At 39.8% G+C, this 22,861-nt stretch overlaps 2 protein-coding genes across 3 annotated transcripts in view; one reads left to right on the top strand and one right to left on the bottom strand.

Annotated features, from left to right (window-relative positions):
* NLRC3 (NLR family CARD domain containing 3) overlaps window positions 1-7,573 on the top strand; it is a gene marked incomplete at its 5' end in the record, with an annotated part of 14,109 nt that extends 6,536 nt beyond the window's left edge. The window contains 9 exon segments of the mRNA XM_072417602.1: window positions 959-1,042; window positions 1,499-1,582; window positions 1,697-1,780; window positions 2,817-2,900; window positions 3,301-3,384; window positions 3,468-3,551; window positions 4,114-4,197; window positions 4,774-4,857; window positions 6,685-7,573. Of these exon segments, the coding sequence (XP_072273703.1) occupies window positions 959-1,042; window positions 1,499-1,582; window positions 1,697-1,780; window positions 2,817-2,900; window positions 3,301-3,384; window positions 3,468-3,551; window positions 4,114-4,197; window positions 4,774-4,857; window positions 6,685-6,775 (763 nt within the window).
* Window positions 7,574-7,738: 165 nt separating this feature from the next.
* Window positions 7,739-22,861, bottom strand: part of CLUAP1 (clusterin associated protein 1) — a 49,789-nt gene continuing 34,666 nt past the window's right edge. Inside the window, exons 9-13 of one of the 2 annotated variants that reach the window (XM_072417603.1) lie at window positions 15,357-15,429; window positions 12,853-12,966; window positions 11,443-11,492; window positions 9,719-9,784; window positions 7,739-9,370 (exon numbers count right to left, since the gene is read on the bottom strand). In XM_072417603.1, the coding sequence (XP_072273704.1) occupies window positions 9,182-9,370; window positions 9,719-9,784; window positions 11,443-11,492; window positions 12,853-12,966; window positions 15,357-15,429 (492 nt within the window). In that variant the 3' untranslated portion in view covers window positions 7,739-9,181. The remainder of the gene's footprint in view (window positions 9,371-9,718; window positions 9,785-11,442; window positions 11,493-12,852; window positions 12,967-15,356; window positions 15,430-22,861) is intronic. The other variant, XM_072417604.1, reaches the window with a different exon arrangement.

Below are 22,861 nucleotides of genomic sequence, written 5' to 3'. Positions count from 1 at the left end.
CTAAACACAGCGGAGGTTGTGGGTGATCTTAAGGACTGAGCTCTTTCTTCAACCTCCTGTAACTCTTTTAGAACCAAGACAAACTCTGCTGCTGTTTCCTTTTGCCTGAACAGCTTGCTCCAGAAGTTAATGAATGTCTAGGCTCCATAAAGTTGTTTGTGATTCACTCACAGTGAGGATTTAATACAGTAACTGACACCACACTGCCTAATAATATGTTGAGACAAACATCTGTCCTAATTACATTTATTAAAATATTGTACCTGTTTCGAATTACATACAAATTCAACTTAATACCAAACCTACAGTTCCTATCTCGTATGTAACCTGGGGAATGCCTGTAATTAATGTGCAATTTGCAATCAAGATTGTTAACAGGAGTTTTTAGACCCATTTTACAAGCAAAGCGACAGATTCACTGCTATGCGATTGTACAGCCGAATAGAATCTGCCTGCTTGTATTCTCCTTTCTGGTGCAACTGCAAGCACTTCCTTTGCTGGTTAATGGAACCTCAAAGCTGTAACAAAACAGAAGTACTAAGAAGCTATTTTATAAACAGAGCATTCTAATTCATAAATACAGATAATGCATTTAACTTGAGACAAGTTAGCAACCACAGACATTAAAACAATATTTGTCAATGGTTCACATATCATTTATATCAGCAGTTTTTATTCAAAGGCTCACTGCTGTAAAAAATATTTTATTCTGATATCTGTATGCGGGTAATACATGTAGTGGTGGCATCTGCATTGTCTCGTTACTTTTGCTGGACACTTTGGCCTATGTGTTAAGAAAGAATTTTCTGATTATGATCATTTAATACAATAACCTCATACATAAGGGACAGGGAAAAAATGCTTGGTAGAAATCTTTTTCACAGATGTCGACAAATCTATTCTAAGAAATGCTTCCACTAATCTGTGCTATGTAATAACTGAAGTCTTATTGTTGTAGTCTGAAGAGTAATTCCATCAGCAATCAAGGCTTGAAATCCCTGACCATTGGACTTAGCCAGAATCAGAGCCTGAAACACCTAAAGTGAGTCTGAAATCCCTGTAAATCTTTTAGAAGCTATTATAGTGATCACAATTCCTTTATAAGTCGGAGGCTTCCTTTTTTGTACTTAGAAACCCCTAACTGACCAGAGGCCATTGTGTAGAGTGGCAGGATTCATCTAGCAGAATGCTACAGTTAGTGTCACCTCTACAGAATCTCCCTGGCAGCACATAACCTGGCAAAGGTTAACCTATCTCTACTCTGAGCAAAACTAACATCTGTATAGGTGTGATGTATAGGGCCCATTCATCACCTTCTATAAACTTGCATTCTCTCTGTCCTGGCCCTGGTGATTGGCCAGACTGTCCCGCCATCATTGCTCTGGTGCCCACATTATTAGGACATAAATAGACCTTAGAGGTGATCCTAAGCAGGGATTTCCATTGTTTTTGTTCCAGATATCAAATTAATTTATCTCATTTAATCTATTTTTCTCAGCTTGCGTGAGAATTCCATCAGCATTGAAGGAGCTCGGGCTCTGGCGAAGGCCCTCCGGACAAACACCACCCTGACACATTTGGAGTAAGTAGCTATCCTCTGTCCACTCACTCCAAATCTGTATTTATTGCTGCTTCAGTTATACATTTCTGTATGTGAGCTCATAAAGTACAATCTCTGTTCGGTTTGTCCCAACAGCCTGACAGCCAACCTTCTGCATGACGAGGGAGTGGAGGCCATGTCTGGAGCACTGAGGGAGAACCGTAGCCTGGACACCTTACAGTACGTTCATCAATATAACTAAATCCATGATTGGAATAGTTTTGGGAGTAAATAAACCTTTTTTTTCCATTTTCACACAAAAAGGCAGCCACTATATTCCATTTCCATTATCATAAAAATAAATAATAAAAATATTTTTGACAAAGCAAACTTGCACAGTTAACATTTGTATAGATTTTGTGCAGCTCACCTGGCTGTTTTGTCATCCAAGACGATTTCTTAGAAAGTATTCATTCTGCATCGAGCAGGCCTCAACCTACTATGAATTGGCATTATGTTTTATATATATATATATATATATATTTTGTAATAAATTACTAAATGAGCAGCGCCATATACTGCACTGCCATCTTGCACAATGCATAGGGAGGTAAGCAAACTCCATATATATATATTTACAAGAAAACATTGCAGATACATAATAACACAGCATTATTTATTGACTTCAGGTCCATTTTAATGTCCTTGGGTCATTTCCTCCCGTTTGTGCTCCTGTGTTGTCTGACTGCCATAAGCACACCCTACAGACAACGAGCAGTTGTGCTGACACACAGTACAGAGAAGTGGTTCTGTGTTGCAATCATGAAGCTGGGCCAGAGCAATATTGTGCAGTCAATTCTGGACAGGAAATGGCCAAACACCTCGTTACACCAGGGGCAGTCTAGGTATGATCTGTCTTTTCTAGGTGCTGTCTATGGAGATTTTAGTACCCAGTGTCTCCATGTGGCACTGCAGCTAGAAAATACACAGTGCTTGTAAGTGAACATGCGGCAATACAAAACAATGGAGATCCTATACTTGGATCACGATTTTGTTAATTCTTTGTTTATTCTCTTATTCTCTATTCCTGTTTTGCATGGTTACCAAATGTCTGTATATTATTGATTATATGCTTACCTCATTCCAGAAACATACCAGTATATTAATTGGCTTTTCACACCAGCATGGGTTTTTCTGGTGATGTAGAAAATCCTGTTTCTGAATAGTCCATATAAGACTTACCATATTAACACCTTATCATCTGTGTTTCTTTCAGTCTTCAATGGAATTTCCTGAGAGTGGGGTCAGCGAGGTCTCTTGCTGATGCTCTTCGTGTTAATAAATGTCTGCGATGTTTGGAGTAAGTGTACATGATCCTATGCAGCCAATTTCCCATTGTAAAATGTAAAGCAGGCTCTTATTATCCTTCAGGCAGCGGGGTGGTTGGTATGTTGGCACTGGTGTCTGTCCTGGTTTACTTCTGACCATGGCTTTTAGCTGCATGGAATCTGCAGATCTCTGTCTGCATGTTCTCTCTCTGTGGGACAATACTTGTTGGGGAGAGTTCCACGCTTACTGTCTGGTATCCTGAACAGGAAGAAATCTTGCTCACGTGGCATGCATGGTACTATAAATTGTGGTAACATGAGTTCCTGCAGGCCATATGTGTGAATAGGTGCTAAATCTATTATTTTTATGTTACATTATATTGCACTGCAAGGTGACAGAACATTTCTATACTTCATTAATTCTCTAATTAGTCTGCAGGAAAATGCCATCGGAGATGAAGGGGTGTCTGCGCTGTGCAAGGCTCTGCAGGAGAACTCCACTCTTGCTGCACTCTAGTAAGTCATTAGTCACTGATAAGTGTTAGCAAAGCATAATATGCAGCCCTGGAATGTTATACTGACTGTCAAAAATATTGCAGCCTGCAGGGAACCACCATTGGACCCTCTGGGGCGCAGGCTCTGGCAGAGACTTTGCTGGTCAATAAGGGTCTTACCATTCTCGAGTGAGTATGTTTAGGTGATTTTCATAAGATTGGATAAAGTTTTACAATGAAACCATATAAAAAAATACAAATAATTTCTCTTCAACATCTCATCATGGTCATCACATCCAATCTGATCCTGTAGGGAATCCCAATATGGGAACCCCTCTTCCACAAATGTTTGGGGGTGCCTGAGACCTGAAAGTTATTCCAATGGCACCCCTGTGTTAAAAATGTTGAGAAGGGCTTCCCAATGGAAGCTCAAGGCTCCATGCCTTACCCAGTCTGGAGACAGACAGAACCACATTTCTCATATCTCTTACACTGGTATGGCCGATGAATGACAAGCCTGCTTAGATGTAAGTAAATTTATTACTTACACCTATTTTAGGTCTCAATCCTCACTGCATACCTTCTGCTTTGCATTTTTCACAACTTATGGCATTTAAGTATCTTCAGGACCATGACTACATTATTGGAAAATGTTTTGACCCATCATGCTATACTCAGTGATTTTTCCATAGGTATGCAGGATCTTGTATGTAAACAATTAACACTCAATTTTATATCTATCTGCTAACAGTCTGAGAGGGAATCACATCGGCCTTGTAGGAGCCAAAGCCTTGGCAGGAGCACTCAAAGTGAACTGCTCTTTGCAGATCCTCAAGTAAGTACCAACTGCCGGATGAAGAGGGTGGGGGAGATGATCCATTCTGTATATAAACACATTCATTTCTGTACCAGACCAATATGTTGTGTTCTGCTTATGCTTTCTACATTGCATGTTTGATTTTTTAATGGTTGTGATACATTGGGCAACCAATGGGCTACTCTAACATGCATTTACTAGACAGCAATGGGGGACCTGAGTGAAATAAATAGGCCCTGAATAATAAATATAGAGATTGGTGGATTATCCATTAGATGAAGTCCTCAGTGGATCAGTGAAATTGCTTTAGTTCCTATTTAACAGCTGCCGAGACAATATACAGCCATAAAGGATACCAAAAGCAGATAGGACACTGTTTTCAGTGAATTGGCTAACTTATATTTTTTATTTTAAGAACCTTGCACATTAAAAAGCAGAGCCTGTATATGTAATGAGCAGATATAGCTGACTGTGTAATGGAAACACATATTGGATGAGAAGAAGCTAATCTCTTCTGTATGTATAGCTACAAATCTTTAAAAAGATTGTGTGTGTCCTTTTGAGTTGTCGAGGTGACCGCTTGTCTTGTTTCAGCCTGCAGGAAAACTCCATAGGCCTGGATGGTGCTATCTGCCTGGCAAATGCCATCTCGGGAAACCCTTCTCTAGTCTCTCTCAGGTATGTACATTTCATACTGGACTGCATAGTGAGTCGCAATCCTCTAGTATTGTATCCTCTGCTCCATTTCACAGGACCTGTCATATGGAAGGTGACTACAGGTAGGGAATGTCCTTAGCCGCCACCAGCAGACAAAGACACTTTTACAATCATTGTCATTATAAGGTGCACTGGTTTAAAGTACCTCTTATGTGCGCTGGCTCTTTAAGAATCCTGCCTGCATCCGCGCACTAAATGTGGGAGAATAGCTTAAAATACACACTGCAAAGAGGTATTTCAGGCTCCAGTTCAATTTCAGGGAGCTTTGCCCACCTTTATTCATCATCAGAGTCATAACAGCATGAGAGAAAAAAAAACATGATTTCCTCTCTGGCTCTCTCTATTGGTCCCACAGACCTCAGCTCAGGGCCACACACAGCCTGTCCACCTCATTCACCTGGCCTCAGGCTACAACTTTACTGGTATCAAAGACATATATTACTTTTATCAATGGCCAGGTGCTCCAGAGGTATTCTCAATCTCTGTCCTGGAAAAGGGAGACGTGCCTGGCTCACCTATTCCTTTCAGGACAGTCCAGGAATAGATCTCAAATAAAGAGCTGCAAATCTACAGCAGAACACCTACTGATAACCTTATCTAGGCCCAATATCCCCTTTACCTGGTAAAAATGAGGGAAACACATTGAAATCACCTTCAAAAACTAACCTTACAATTCTCACTTTGCTCCAGTCCCAGTAGTGTAATATGAGTGCAACTGTAGGGGAAGCCCTGGGGGTGGCGCTGTTAGAGGGATCCTATGAGCTCATGCTATGGCAGCAAGATGGGAAAAACCATCTACCTCTATTTTCACTAAAGCCACATTTCTAAGAAAGCTGCTTGATTTTTATCTTCTGCTCCCTCAGGGAATCCCAGCAATGGTATATTGTTCTGCCCTAGGAAGTTCTCCAGCTCTTCCAATTTATTATTGTAGTTAGACTGTTCTGAGGAGCTCTCATGTCCCCATTACAAGGGTGCACCGTGTCCTCCCAATCACTTATCCTCTTCATGTGACCCTCTCTCATTATAGGAATTGTCTGAGGAGTGAGGTATCCATCCTTTCATGTGGCCGGTTAGGGTAGTCTTGACTCGGTTCTATAGCAGTTATTATTTGTACAAGAGACAGGATTGAAGTTTTACCACTTATGGCAGCCGAGGGGTCAGCCTTACCGTAGTCCTTTGTGTCAAAGAGGAGAAATCTGTGCATTGTGCTGCTGCATAACAACCCCAGAGTTTTAGGTCTCTGTGCCATGTTTTTTTTTTTGTTGGGGGGGGGGTACCTCAGGATTTTTAAGGAAGATCATTACATTACATCAGTGTGTGTATCAAGGTGAGATGATAATCCAGCAGCAAGTGAGATGGATTAAGCAGCTGGGAACAGGTAAGGATATTGTGGCCATGTCTGGTTCTGACCTGGCACTGAGCAGCTGGCGGCCAGGCAGAGAGGAGTTTGTACCCCACTAACCAGAGGAGAGAAAGAAGAGGGCATCAGAGCAGGAGAGAGCAAAGCAAAGGTAATAGGATGCCTGGGGTTGATGGTTACAGAAAATAATCAAATAGGTTTGTTACTGCAGAGATCACAGGAAGGTAGGGGTACGGGGGCCCATCCATAGATTTGTTGGGGAGGAGGAGCCTGCCATGCCTGGATCTTCCTGTGACCTCTGCAGTTTTGCTTTTTTTCGTCTCCCTGAGAATTTCACTGTCTCTTACTTATACCGATCTTTTATCATATTTACCTCCACATTTTGTAATACTTAAAGGTAACACTGTAATGTGAGTTTTTCTATTTAGTTTGCAGGGAAACAACATCGGGCCATCTGGTGCCAAGGTGATAGTGGAAACACTGAAGAATGACGCTCCGCAATGCACGGTGATCGTATGAAGGGCCAGAGGACAGCACAGTGCTTGAACAGGACAAGGGTAGGCACTGTGGAACAATCAAGAGCGGTGACAAGATATGAACTGATATTAATTAAACACAGCCGGCGGTATTAAAAAATTTGCTTCTCAATTCCTTAAGTGCAATACTCACAAAATCCAACATTTCCCCACAATATGGCAGAAGTTTGTTTCTGGGGCATTCCAGCTGACTGGGGAGTAAAAATGTGTCACAATGTTCAATTCTAGTGCTGCCAGTCTGGTGCCACAGACCATAAAGAAGTATTGACTCCAAATAGTTGTACTTTTACAATAATGTGTCAATAGCTGTACGAGTACAATGGATTTTAGTTGTGCAGGGATTAGAAAACACAAAATGCTTGTGGTCATAAAAATTCCCTCAATTAATGGCCTCTGAAAAGAATGACCCCACCCTATGGGAGAGATTTACCTTCATTTCTAGTCTACATGTTTTTCTTACAGTGAGGAAGGATTACAACTTCTGGCAATGTTTTTTTTTCTTTATATCATAACGACCCCGTAGTCTTTGTCAAGGTGACTCAGGGACAGCAAGTCTGACGAAATCTACCCCAATGTGTTGGCAGAAAAAAAATCCTGACATATTAGTATCTTCTCTCGACCAAAAAACAAATTTTGGAGAAGTTGAACATTTTAATGTCAAAAAATGGAAACAAAGTAATCTATGAACTTGTAAATATTCAAAAAGCTGTAAAAATTAAAGACCAAAAATGTTAATTGTTTCCTTTTGTACTACAATCACGGATAAAGTTGAAATCTGAAAGGTCTGTGTTAACTTGCTGGAATTTACATCGATGTAAAGTATCTGAACTATCTGTTATTAGCTAACATTTGATAAATAGAAGAAGTTCATTGTTGGCTTTATATGAACTTTAAAGTCACTTTTATTACAGTTTTGTTTGAAATGTGCAAGTGAAAAGATCACAAATTAACAAATAATATTTATTGTATGCAAAATAATAAGAAAACAATAACAAATAAAGGAGGATTTAGATGAAAGGGTACAGAACACTTTGGTCCTCATATATAAATCCTGGATGGGAAAATGGTCCCCAGCAAGCAGATTCCAGCAGTGATTGCCCAGAGAGGTCAGAACAGAAACCCTCAGCCCCCCTTCTGATGTACTCACAACTCTGGCTTTTGTACAAGAGAGCTTTGCTGCCTGTGACACAGAATATCCAATAGGAATATATAATTATGGTGGACGGAAGAATTAAAGTGTGCCGGTCTACATGAGATCAGCAGAGTCAGCCATTGTGTTGGCCTGGTTATCACTTCTCAAGTGTAAACACATTTCAGTTGACTGGCACCCGAGATTAACGGTTGTGCTTGTCTCAAGGAAAATCTGACATGTACAGCGGTCCCCTGACATCATTCATTAATCCACTGTGCTGGACTGATGAACATTAATTTAGAAATAGGGTGCTGCTCCCTCACCCCTCCATAGAACAGTGCTGTGCGTACAATGCTAGTTGGTTCTCCTGTTGATCCAAATGATCACACAAGTTCAATTCCAGCAACATGAAGGGGCTGAACTGACATTGTTGAAGCAGGACTTACTTTAAAAAGTTTAAAGACCAGCTGTAGGTAAAAGGCAAAACTACTCTGGTGGTGGAGCTCTGCCTTCACTGCATAGGTTTCTTTTCCTCTAGGGTACCAGGAAAATATAATTTACTGTCCTTGTCCCCGACCCCCTTGGGATTATTTTCTAAAGCCACTTCCCTAAGGCGCTCCTGTCTGGTGGTCACAGGCCTGATGGCATCACTCAAATGCAGGACCAACATTCTGCTTTGTAAGTAAAGGCGCCGGAAGCCTTCCCACAGCCCAGAGTGACAGAAAGAAATGAGCGCTGGCTGCTGGGGTAGTGAGGGGACAACGTTATTTTAATGCTGCCCTGGACAGAAATCAGCATTTAACCCTTGCAGTGCAGAGGAGATACCCACGGTACACAGAAAGCTTTGTAACATACCTAAAGTCAGGATTTATAATACAATAAAGTTTTACTTAAAATATGGATTACAATCTAACAATAGGCGTTCGGTGACCAAGGCTTGATTTGTGTTTTTGGACAATTTTTCCCAGAAGGATGCTGATAGCTGAATGTCACCAACTTTCATCATTATATGAGCAGGTGGACATCACTGCAGTAAACTTCAGAATGGAGGCTGCAACAAGACACTGCAGTTACTGTGCAACCTCCCCCCAACCTGGCACCATTCTCTATGTGTGGCAGCAATAGCTCTGTAAATTCAAAGGCTGGCACTCCTGACAACTACACACGTAACATATCAGAAGATATCTGAACACATTTCTTAATACATGAGGAGATATACACACACACCATTGGGCACTGCTCCAGGGACGGCCATCTCTAGAAATCGTTGTCACTTTCCACCAATGACTCAGTCTGTCGCGTTCTCCTGCTGGGACGGACCAGTTCTCTTCTAGGTCCACCTGTTCTCATGAGCTCCTCCTCTTCATCATCGTCTTCCTCCTCTTCATCATCATCGTCGTCATCATCTTCATCATCCACATCCATCTCGCTGTCATCCAGGCCATCCTGTGAGAACACATCATCAATGTTACAGCAGGGGACACAAAGCAGGGAAATCTCCCATAATGCAAGAACTGACCTCCAGCTACAACCACTACTATGTTCTAAGAGGTGCCAGGTTGGGAATGTGGAAGGTGGCTATGGGTACACAAGACGAGGAATTTGGACTATTTGTAATAAGGAGAGGGCAGAAAACATCCAATTAATCAGAGGAGACGCAAATCAGAGCTGAAGGCCAACAAATCTAGGGGTAATCTAGACTGTATACCCATCTTTCTGCGGGCACCTTTATGGTTTGCTAAGGGATTGTGAGAGGAGATATTTAGGGGAGCTCATAGGGGAGCCCATACCAACCTGCTTGTTGGCGCTGGCAGCCTCAGGGTTTTGTATCATGGCAGGACTGGCTCCTGGCTCCACATACTGACAGCACGGAAAAAAAGCAAAACACGGCAAAACCAACTTTTGAGAGAAAGCTATTATATATATAAAGCCCATGTTTACCTTTCTTACATGTGCTGCCTGTAATTTATTTACTATGCAAGTCCCATTTTCCCTATTATGTTTAAATACATTTTCTTTCTCTTTTCAATGAGCTGCCCGGGTGCTTTGCCCCCTGGCTCTGCCCATAGTTTTCAAACTTCTTTTTTGGAGGAGACATCACTGCACCCATTGTACAGACAACACCATACTAAGAATAATCCGGACTGGACTGTCACTAGCACTGTGCAACTCATAGCAGCCTAAGAACAGAAGCAGAGCATAAATGGGATTTTGTATCATTTTTTAAAATATAAATGCTCACCTCATAGCTCCAAAATCTGAGAGAATTTCTATTAGGAATTCAAATGTCAAAAGACTTTTGTAATAATAAAAGAGAAAAATGAAAGTGATGAATTGGTGATGTTAATCAGGCTGTTATACTACCTGTAATGGAGTGAATATATCCCAGAGAGTGACCTGTCCTTACATTACCACTGGGACCGCCTGTGAGCCTCATTTGACCCTGATAGGGGTGCATGCATGGTACTTCTTAACTTTTGAACTGCTCAATACAAAAGTCAGGCATTAAGATTTGTTCATAGGGTAACTGTACTGTTCTCTTCTTTAAGCCTTTTTAATTTGTCTGCACATCTGCAAGCAGCAGACTTGATTGGCTCACAGGCTCGCCCCTACCTCTCCAATCAGAGTACTGATGTACATTGACTAAAACCTTTACGAAATCTAATTCTGGTACTGCTTACATTTAAATAATACATTTAGTAATCCACTCATACCTATTGCATTCAGTCTTCCATATCAACTTAAAATTCAGCCCTTTTGGGTCAATCCAATCCAAACAGTTTTTTTGGCGTTTGGTAGATGCTGAGGTGTTAAAACACCTTTACCTTTTGTATTGGTTGCTTATATCTTCCGGAACTAAATCTGCACACCTATCACAGTCATTGTAAGTGAGAACTTTATCATTTTATATTATAGATAAGGTGTCAGGAAGAAGGCAAAGAGCACAAAGTATGTGTAAATACATCCCTAGCAGGGAAGCAAAATATCAGAGTTGAGAAAATGTTAATATGTACGCAGGGTATTCTGCCATCTATACTCCACCTTTAAAGTGTACTGACATCTGAAGGTCTTACTTATTTAGAAGAATAGGCTCAATACCCTAAAATCATCATTACATATATTTTTCAGCCATGAGAACTACAAATGGTTACAAATACAAAATGTAATGGAAATTTAACAAAAGCAGTATAGCTGAATAGAGCTCTGTATGAGGCTGTCAAATGACTTAAGCAATAAACCAATAGGACTGCACAGTGATTTCTAACCATATGTGAAAGGTATTTACACTAGCAATCATATCTTCTTCTTCTAGGCCCTATAATCATGTAGTAACCTGATCAGCCACTAGATGGCGATGGGTCACACCAGTAGATCTAATACACATTAAACACACAAAATGAAGGATTTGTTAGCAAGGTAATAATTTCAATTTCAAGGTAAATTGTCTCTTATTTTGTAAATGGCTTATGGGCTACAGCTGTCTGAGAGTTTGTATTGTCTTGTATAATGACACATACCTCATCACTGTCTCCTCCATGCATTGTTCCCACAATGCGTGCTCCCCTACCTAGAAATAAACAAGTAGTTTGGTTAATGAGAACTTTTCGCCATGCCATTCATTAAAAAGCAATATTACCATGAGATAAGATGTGTACGTAACATAATTTAGGTACATTATGGTAATTAAAAATCTTTTATCATGTAGACATCCAATAAGCCCTAAAACTGATGCCTGAGACCGCCATCTAGAATGTGATGTCAGCAGCCCCAGCAGAATAAAGGCTGTCACAATGTATTTCCTCCCCCAGAATCTACATTCCAGGGGATATAGTCAGTCAGAGTTATGTGTGCTCCTAACTCTGTCTACATCAATGTAACTTCAGAGTGTGCTGCCATACAAACCAAAGCTAAAAGGTTTGCCATTCATAAAAGCTTTTATGAAAATACAAAAACTTTTTTTCAATTTTCCAATCTTTCTGAGATCAGACCAATGCTTGTATTTCGTTCAAGTCCTGAATGACCTTGAGAATTACAATCTTTTCATCTTCTCATCTATTATGAACATTGTCCCTGACAAACAAGTCAGATGACTGGAAGCCTCTCCCCTGTTTTCCTACTTTTCATTCTCATCCGTTTACTTCCCCTAATAGCTTAAACTCACATTGATGATGGTTAAAAAGAAAAGTAACAACATTGAGAGAGGCATGACAACAAGGAATATTTTTTATAATTGTTCTGTTTTTCCTTCTTTCCCTATACATTTCAATTTTTGTTGCAACTCGAGTTTTCACGTTTGCTCTGTAAGAATCAAAGGGCAGCGTGTAACCAAAATAAATGACATTCAGGGCTTAAAGACGGTTTGCAAATATATATATATTGAATATTAACTATTTAGAACAGATGTGGTTTGGCATTAGTGTCATCATCACAAAAAGCGCTTTCCAGATTCATACTGAAATTGGGAATCCCCAAAAAAAGAAACTTTACTCTTATCTGCCAGCTATGTAACATCTGCAAGCTGCCTCACGGGGATCTTCATTCAGATTCGGGATCTTTGAATGCCTGAATTGTCTGCGGGAGTATATTTCTCTTTGCATATCCAAAATTGTGCACTGAACATATACAGCTCAGTGTCCTTGTGTAAAAAGATCACCGATAGGTAGGTAAAAAGAGACAAAATGATATCTCTTCTGCAATAAAACGCTTCTTTTTGTATTTTCCCAGGAAATTCCATTTTAAGTATAGTTATTAGAATATCAGTGAGAGCCGATGCCAAGTATAACATACCTTTACATAACGAGGCACACAATGTCACAGCAGATCAGATAGAGATGTCGGCTGCCCCTGGGCAATGGCAGTTTTATAATAATCCAGCACATTTTCCCCAATTACAGTGCTGCTGTGTGACATGTTCACAATGTACATACCTTGAGAGAGCATCCCCCTTCCTATCTGCATCTTCCCCAGTCTTCTGTCATCATCCTCCATATCATCAGAGCCTTCATCCTCCTGGATCTCACTGTCCGAGTCTTCATTGCTGTCTGATTGGGTGAAAAAAAAATATATGCGAGGTGTCAGAAAGGTAAAGAAATGTCAACATAATTATAGCGGGTAATGTCAGCTGCTTTCACATAGACATAAATAGCTGAACTCAAATGTTGGGAGTCTTCATTCTGCCTCTCAGGCATGAACCTGGCCTCTATGCATTGTGATACGTAAATCCCCTCCAACAAATATATTGAAAAAAAAAAAAAACTCAACTCAAAAGTGACCTTATCTCTAAAGTCATACCTTATACTAAAGTCATACCTGAAAAAGAAGAGAATATATCCAGACGATTCCTGCGCTCTGTGCTGCTGAACACCACTCCAATCAAAACTGCAGGTCTGCTTGGAAAGTTATGCTTCTGGAATCCCCCCCCCCCATTACCTCTTCATTGTTCCTACTGACCTCCAATGTTACTGCTGCATTCTGCAATGGGTGGAGGTCAGCAGAAACAAAGAGGGGTGTCACTATCCAGCTATATAGCATGTCAGGGAAATATTAGGGCACAGAGATGCCAGAGAACAAGGCAGCCAATATCCCTAGCACCTCCGCTGGCACTGGTAATGTGACTCTACACTGTGTTTGCACTTGGCAAATCATTCATAAAATGCGAGCTGTGTGGTGCAGCCTGCAGGCACAGTGTGTTCTTTGCATGACGCTGGATTTAAAAGACAGGACACTCATCTGACAAGCTTACATGACCAGAGTTCCAAACCAAGTAAAGTATTTTACACTTTGAAGCACACTGCTTTATAAAAATGTGCCTTTAAATATAAAATAAAAGGAAGCTTTAAGCCAGCAGTAAAGTCCATGTAGCTGTATAATAAATATAATATATAATGTAGCTGTGTAATAAATATGTATATAATGTAGCTTAAGTATATTAAATTGGGCCCATAGGATTTTGTTAATACCCATCTGCTTCCAGGTGCAGCAGTTCACATGTACATTTTCAAATAGAGTTTTACCTATTTTGCCTGGAATTTCATTTACCTGACCAACGTCGTGATGTACTTATGTTATTAAGGACAAACATAGCCTGCTGTGAACCCGCCTGCTGAATAGACGAGATGGCTAATATATACATTTTCCAAGTGTGCAAGAGCAAAGTATGCTGAAAAGTACATTCACATTAAAGTATCTTCAGGATGTTGCCATGCAAACCTGAGTTGAATGTATTGCCATTTATATATCTTCCAATCTACTGAGATCATACACCGGATTTTTTGTCTTTGATTCTCTATTGAGTCCTGGATCTCCTTGGTTACTACAATGATCTTTTATTCGGGTCTCATCTATTATAGACGTTGTTCCTGATGAAGACGACCTCCAGGATGACTGAATGCTTTGTCCCCCTTTTTCTAATGCTTTATTCTGATCTGTTTACTTTCCTTCATATCTCATTTCTCTATGATGCTTATATAAAGAAGATGTATCCAACAGCCTTCAGTGAGGCATGAAAACATGAAATATGATTTTCTTATTCTAGTTTATATTAATCATGATCCATATTGTTTCTGCATGCTCTAAGGAAATGCTTTGTTCCTAGCTTTTGAGTGAATAGGTTTTATTATAACAAGTCCACACTGCAAGACACTGAATTAATGGGCAGTGTGGTGGAGCATGGTGTCAAAACATTTCTATAGTAAATGTACAGAATAAATAAATGACATTTCTAAAGTAGCGCTTGTGTTTTACAAAGCGCATTGAGCTCTGCTTGCTTCAGAACATGACCTGCCGAAAATGTGACTGGTCTCCTCCAATCAGAATAATCATAATTGAATCAAGCTGCACATTTATTATATGAAATTTTAGTGATCAGGTTTATCTCCCTGTAAATGTCATTCATCAATCGATCAGGGCAGATTGATAAATTATATGGGGAGACTGCTGTACACAAGCTAGGCTTACACCCGAGGAAATCACCACCTTTCATCTCAGGCAAAAATCATCTAGCATGTGCATGTAGCTTTAAAAATAACATTTTTTCTCTCACCATTATCCTTCCTCTTCCACTAGACTTACAGTTGTTTTTCTGTCCCTTTTAGGGGCTAATGTTTTAAGTAAAACCTGATTTCTGTTATATGTCACTGTACTGCTCACAATGCAGCTCATCATAAAAATCAGGTCGCATTGCCTAGCCTGCAAAACCCTACAGGGTTCTCACAGCATGATAAAGCAGAGGGTGCTCTATGATTGGAGGAGAACCGGTTATGTGACCGGAGAACATTTGTAAAGCACATCGCTCTGCTTCTTTAATGTGCAGATTGTTTTTTGTTCGTAGCACTGGTATGGCCATGGTGCAGCTATACCAATGATTTTAAAATGAGGCCCCTAGAATAGGACAGCATGGAGCGGTATGCCCCCCTCATATACATATACTTACTTGCTGTCTTGTGCAGTCTGTTCTCCTCTTCTCTCAGCTTATTCTGCATCAGCCTCAGCGTGTTCTCAGCCTCCTACAAGACAGAGCAGGTATAACCATCAGACATCTACCAGGAATACTTTATTATTAATATACCTTGTGGTATTAAGTCCCACCAATAATATAGAATATACTAAGCAGCAATCTCTGGATGAACGAACACTGATAATACCTGATCTCTGTGCTTTCAGTGTTTGGATGTAAAGGATATGTTAAAGGTAAAGTATGAAGAATATAAAATATCCTTAGGTCTTGCTTGCTGTATATCCATATATTGGATGGTTAGTTACAGTACCTTGTGCATGCATGACATATGTTAATGCTGAGGCCTCCTGGGCTGGTGACACTCGGGTGTAAGGAGACTCATGTGGACAGGTCCAGGAGGAGCAGATGTGTAGGCTATTGGATGGATAAGTGCTCAGTGGACTGGCTGTGTATTGGATGAGACAGGTTTATCCATCTGGAGAAGATGATCAGCACTTAACATCTGCCCAGGATAGAGAGCATTACATGCACGAAACATGCCCGGCCTCATCTGCTGCCAGCCTCTAGCAGGATAAACACAGACCTCAGGGTCCTACTGCTTCCTGCGATAACTATTTATAATCTACAAAGATATTTATGATTATCATGCCTGCTAGCAGCACAAGCAGTCCAACTAACAGACTTGGTAAGGCCTGGATGGGACTCACTTGGATGGAAACTTTGTACACTGTATCTCTATTCAACCTACCTATCAAAAATAGTTAACAACATCAAAGTGTGGTCCGATTACGCTCTGTACCAATATCTGAGCTATGAACTCCACAGATACCAGTGCCAGCAATGTAACAATGAACCAGTAATATGACATATGCAACAATTTTATAACCTATATGGCGTACCAATGAATTGGCAACCATTTTTGGTGTTGATCTCATATAGTGGTATTACTAAAGTAGAAATACGAGGAGGATTATTTAGGAAAGTGTGTGCTATTTTATTTCTTCCTAGTGGGATTTGGCCATTCTTATAGTTACCTCTGCAAACCCAATCCAAGACCCCTGCACCCACAGAAAAATAATATACTGGAGGAGTGAGACTACAATGAACAGAGGATTTTACCATACACTGCATAGGAGACAAATATTCCAGAAAAAGTTTAATGTTTGGGATACAAAATGTGCAGTATACAAATTACTGCAAAGCAAGCATTTATTGTGTATGTATAAAATATTGAAGGGATATTCTACAGATTATTTATACACATATATGGGGGAAGAAGCAGAATGTATTGCTTTACAGAAAAGCTCAGGTGGTATAACGTTATTTAAACTTTCACAGCAACAGCCAATAATCTCTATATGATCAGAAGTATATAGACAACCCTTAACTTAATTATAATATATATATACCATAACTATATTATTGCATTAAGGTGTTTCCAGTGAAGGGTACATGTATTGCTTTTGGACAATAGAGTGCTGCTAACTTTGTGGTACCAGTTTGGTGAAGGCTTATTACTGTCCCAGCATGAGACTAGTGCAGAGGACCTAACTATGCTGCACAGAACCACAACCCTTTGTGATTACCTAATTGGAATGCAGGTTTTTTCATCAACATTAGCATCTGATACCTAAAATGTTATTTGCTATTATGTTAAATTATATGTTGTGAAAAACCTTTCCAGAAAAATGGAGGCTATGATAACTTCAAGGCAGTGGGAATAAGATGGGGTTTGGTAGGTGCCCACTGCTTTTGTAATTTGGTGCCCAACAAGCTCATACTTACAAACGTTTGGCCCTATTGTGTACAGTCTTTGGAATAGAAAGTACACCCTTGTTTAACTCTAAGGTTATGAATATCAGGAGATAACAAAAATAATCTGATCTTTAGCAAATCTAAATGTTGGGTAAATACAACCTCAATGACCAACATGTGACACAATACACTCTGCCAGTATTTAATGAACAAAGATGAAGTCAAAATGCAGAAGTGTGTGAAAAATACAAGCAATAGCCAGGCTATGGAGGACTGAGAAAGTGGCCTTCAGTGAAGTCTAGACTGGATGTATTTATGGTTAATAAGGACCTGACCAGCATTTTGACTGACACCCACGACCATTTTTTGGAGATGTGGGACCCCTATATTGTTTATAGTCATCCTACTCTCTGGGGGTCCATGGCCCTCTAAGAGCTTGCTGGCTTTAGTACTTATTTTGTATTCTGTTTTCAGTGGTATTTTGGAGGATCTGCAGGCTTCGGGCACAGACCCCCTTGCTCCTTTCCCTATTTCCTTATGTACTAAGTATTTGTTATTTTATATTGTCTTGTTAAATTTTAATTTTTCGTGTCTTTCTTTAAACTTGTGTGATTTTTTGGATTTGATTTTTTGCCACTATTCCCAATAAAAACGATTATTTGCGAAAAACGTATACCATACCACTTTCATAGGAATTAGGAGCGCAAGTAGCAGTCAGGTGCTGCTGATCAATGCACTGGAATAATTTATAATCAGTACGTGTGACCATCTTTATGAAAGCAGAATATTTGGCAGATTAATGGTCTGGAGCATCCAGGTATTTGTTAACACAATGCTAAGAAGGAAAGACAATATTAGTGTAGAGAAGCAATTGTTGATGCTCATCAGTCTGTCAAGGATTATAAAGCCATTTAACAGGTTCAATATTTGTCGCTTGAAACAATATTTCGAGATTTTCCAAGTACTGTACACACAGCGCCTGGAGATAGGAGAGGGAGAATAAACGGCACCCTGCTGAACCCTTTTTTTTTTTTATGCTTGCATTGCGGTAGTTCACTGATCCATCTGGACGGATCCACAGCTGTACACATCTCAAATTCTCACCCAACCATTCGTATCGGCTGAGAATCATCTGATGTTTGTACGTAACCTTAAGGAACCATCATTAGATCTGACAATAAAACCCAGGTACCTAGTAAAGGTAATTATAACACAGGCAGCTCTTTTGTGTGCTGGACCAATATATAGTCAAACCACCAAAAGGTAATGAAATCTCAGAAGCAGGTTAACTGGATCAATACAGAAGTTGCTCACAAAAGGTCAGCAATTAAAATGATACCCGATGTACCAGACCTAAGAAGGAATTTTACTTTGAGTGCATAATTGCCTATAGGGGATACAAACAGAAAAAAGGATGATGTGAGGTTTTACAGATGTATAAAACAAGAAAAATGCCTTGAGTGTTATTTTGATACTTGGCTTCATAAAAACAAATCATATGATTTTCTAATCATTGCCCTGGAGTATGGAAACCTTTATTTAGATGTTGATTGGACCCCTTGTGAACTTGTTGAGACAATCTATCCTCTCTACAAATGTCACATTCATCAGAATATGTTTTCACCTACAAAAAAAATGTTATTTATTGCATTTATTTTACAGGAAAAATGTACTCTCTTGGTTTCATCAACACGTCAGTCCTATTTCCAGGCACAGATGAATACACGGGCAAACAATCATTGATCTAGGCTGACATAATCACTTCTATTAGTAGTGAATCTCTGTCGAAGGCTCTGCAGCACTTGTAAAGTGGACGGAGAGATGTAGGAGCCACTGAACGCTATCATTTCAGGGACAGAGACAAGACAGGCATTTTATGAGCCTGTTAAGGCACCAATCAGCAGGGGACCAGAGAAAACAGGAATATATAAGGGAAAAAAGGGACCTATATCTTCTCAAAAATATAAAATCAATAAGGTGCGATTGATGTATATGGGGTAGGAAATACCTTTACAAGCTTTTGTAATCTGCTGATTTCATAAGGAGCCATTGGACATGGCTGAAAAGATGGTGTACAAAATCAACAAAATGTTATTTTGAAGAAATAAGTGCTGTGAAAACTGAAAAGAAAAACTATCAATCATGGCTACTGGCTTCTAAGCAGTCTCATTGGTTCACCCGCTTCTGAGGGACAGAAAATGATAACTTTAGATTTCTACAGCACTGCCTTGAGTTGAAACACGGTACTGCAAAATGGAATGTGACTTTTCATGAGAGGAGCAGGTAGCTGGAGCTATAATGTTAAAGTGGATTCAAGTTCTATTTATGGGAATGCACGATAGGCAGGTCATTACTGCAGAAAGGGACAGTTGATGTCCTATCTGCAATATTCTCTACAGGTCTCTGGAGATAACGCTGAGCTGCACATGCACAGTGTCTGCTTTGGTGGCCTGGATAGCCCGCATTCCCAGCTTCTTTTGCACGTGACAGGAACAATCTGATGAGATGTGGAATGATGTGCAGAAGTTCTGTCCAAGTTATGGCCAAAAAAGATGGTCGAAGATCACAAGGAGGAAAGCAAAGAAAGAAGAACATGGCAATGCAAGGGAACAAGGAGAGGTGAGTAATGCAGTGTTTAGTTCCACTTTAAAAACTGGTGCGGGTTAGAGCTTTTTCAATCGTCTACCGACTCTCCAAGGGATCTAGGTCTGAAGTATATATATCTACTGAATTGTAAGCTCTTCGGGGCAGGGTCCTCTCCTCCTGTATCACTGTCTGTATTAGTCTGTCATTTGCAATCCCTATTTAATGTACAGCGCTGGGTAATATGTTGGCGCTATATAAATCCTGTTTAATAATAAAAAGTGTCTAGGAAAGAATGAGTGGGCCAAAGACTTCATCCCTCTGCCAGGATAGGAAATAGAGGTGGCCACTAGCGAACGTTGCCATTTGAGTTGGGGACCATGGTTTGGTAGAGCCTCCAACAGACTGGGGCAGAAAGATCTTACAGCAACTAGAAAGACAGTGGAAGGCTGCGTGAGGCCTGTGCAGAGCCTGTATTGCTAAGACAGCAGACGTGTGAGAACCCTAGTTTGGGACAAAGGGTTGGTTAAGAGATGCTGGGAGAACCAAGGAGTTCCCCTGTGGGAAGCTGGCCAAGAAGCCCTAGTGTAGTCCTTTTCACATAAGTGGATGCAGGTATCCTTCAAAAATCAGATCCAGAAAAGGCCATTTTAGGTACATAGGTTAGTTGATACTATGGAATCAATGCGGGAAGCAATGGCCAAACAAACTCATGTATATGGATGCTTTGAATTCACTGGATTAATATTTTGAAGTGCCACATACTGCTCTGAACATTACCTTCATTGAAATAAATACATGCCAAGAGCTCTTCAGTCCTACTTTTGAGTGTAAGCTGAGTGGGATTTAAATTCTGCTGCCTGAATCTCAATCCCTTTTGAACCGAATCTTCCAGAGTATATGAGAAAGTTTCATACTTACATCAACTGACTGAATATGATATATGAAGTGTGGCAAGTCTGGCAACCCCGGAGAATGGAAGTCATAGGTTGTTTGAAGATGTCAGCTTTTACTGCAGAGATTTATTGCTCTAGAACACGGCTTAAAAAACTTTATAAATATATGTATGTGTATATATATATATATAAAACTTTCAGGGAAAATTTTCCACTTGGATGAAACATAAATTGAAAATTCACAGTAAAATTCATTATAGAGCTCTGGCAATCGACTGATTTACTCTATTCCTATGCTAAATTCTTAATAATATGAGCTGGGCATCGCTGGCCCTTGTCATATATAATACAGGAGTTAAATAGGTTGTTCCAGACATTATTCAGAAAACCAGCATACTGATTAAAAAGTTGATTGGAGAGGGGAAAACATCTAAAGAAGTGCAGAAAATGATAGGCTGCTCAGCCCATGATAAAATTATCTCAAATCCTTAAACATGGTAATCCTTAAAAACCTGAAAGACGTGGAAAAAGATGGAAAACTACCATTCAACTGGATAGAAGAATAGAAGACTCAATGATCATCTCCAGGAAGAACAAAGACGGTCTGAAGTTAACTGTATATACTGTTACTACTAGAGGATGCCAAGTTATCAGCACAAAGCCCCCGCAAAGTCCAAATGTGGGGGAAAAAAAAAGACGTGCTGAAGAGGATACAGTTTGCCAAAGAACACATTGACTGACCTTTTACAGGTAGCCCCCTAGTTAAGGACATTTGACATACAGACGACTCCGAGATACGAACGGGGCTTCCCTGCTTTCTGCTTGCTGAGCTGATCTATACCTTCTTGTAACTCTTTAATGACCAAGACAAATTCTGCAGTTGTTTAATTTTGCATATCAAAGCACAGCTTGCTCCAGAAGTTAATGAATGTCTAGGCTCCGTAAAATGTTTTTTTTTTTTTGCTTTGTTTGTGATTAACTCACAGTGAGGGTTTTAAACAGCAACTGACACCACACAGCCTAAAATTATGTTGAAACAAACATCTGTCCTAATTGCATTAATTGAAATAATGTACCTGTTCCGACAACTTAAAAAAAAAATTTAACTTAAGAACAAACCTACAGTCCCTATCTCGTATGTAACCCGGGGACTACCTGTATTATTGTTATTATTATTATTATTATTATTAATAATAATAATCCTGGGTCCGCAGACAGTTTGTCAGATTACCCCAAAAGACTGAATTCAAGCTACAGCACATTGTGAAGAAGATGAATCATGGTGGAGCAAGCATCATGATATAGGGATGTTTCCCATACTATGGTGTTGGGGCTATATATCACATACCAGGGATCATAATGAAAACATCATAATACTTGAAGATGTCACATTGCCTTATGCCCAAGTGGGAATTTCCTTGAAATGGGTGTTTTAACAAGACAACTACCCCAAACACAACAGTAAAAGAGCAACATCTTGGTTCCAGACCAAAAAGATTTGTGTTATGAAGCGGAAAGATGAATATGTTATACATTAAGAATACGAAAGAAGAAGGCTTTAAAGAACAATGCACACACTGCTATTTTTTGAACAGCCTACATTTATCTTTTCTTTCACTTTCTGTAAAGGAATAACACACATTAAATAAATGTTTTGATTTGGAATAGAACGTGCAGCGTTCCCAACACATTTGTGTGTAAGGATTTTGAGCTTTTTTCACCTTCTATTCAGAGCAGAGTTGTCACCTTCACATTGACCCTAAAAAGGGGAATGAGCGAGGTATATAGACGCTATCATTATCAGGCCCATCACAGGCCTTTACTAGGCTGCACTAAATGTCCACTTGACATACACACAAGTACCCTTTACATGTCAAACATTTACGCTAAAGGCATAAAAAACTATTATAAATCTAACATTATTTCATATTTCATTGCTTCATTGGTGAGAGGAATATATTCGTCTGTTTGCCTCAGTATAAATGAAGGCATGACTGTAGCAGGGGAATCCAACGCTATAAAATAATAAAACCAAGACTACAGATTAAGTGACAGGTAAAGAGAAAAGTGGTGGTTAATAAATACATAAAGTGAAAGGTAAAGTAAAACTTACTTATAAAAACACTCACAATCACAAACACATATTGATTAGATGAAGTCCACCTAATGCAGCTTCCTTCGTGACAACAATGCTGCACTGCTTCTATATTCAGAGCAGAGTTGTCACTTTCATTTAGGCCAAGCCTG

Source organism: Pyxicephalus adspersus, chromosome 7 (genome assembly GCF_032062135.1).
Source record: "Pyxicephalus adspersus chromosome 7, UCB_Pads_2.0, whole genome shotgun sequence".
NCBI classification, from domain to species: Eukaryota; Metazoa; Chordata; class Amphibia; order Anura; family Pyxicephalidae; genus Pyxicephalus; species Pyxicephalus adspersus.
This window is presented reverse-complemented; position numbering and strand designations above follow the sequence as displayed.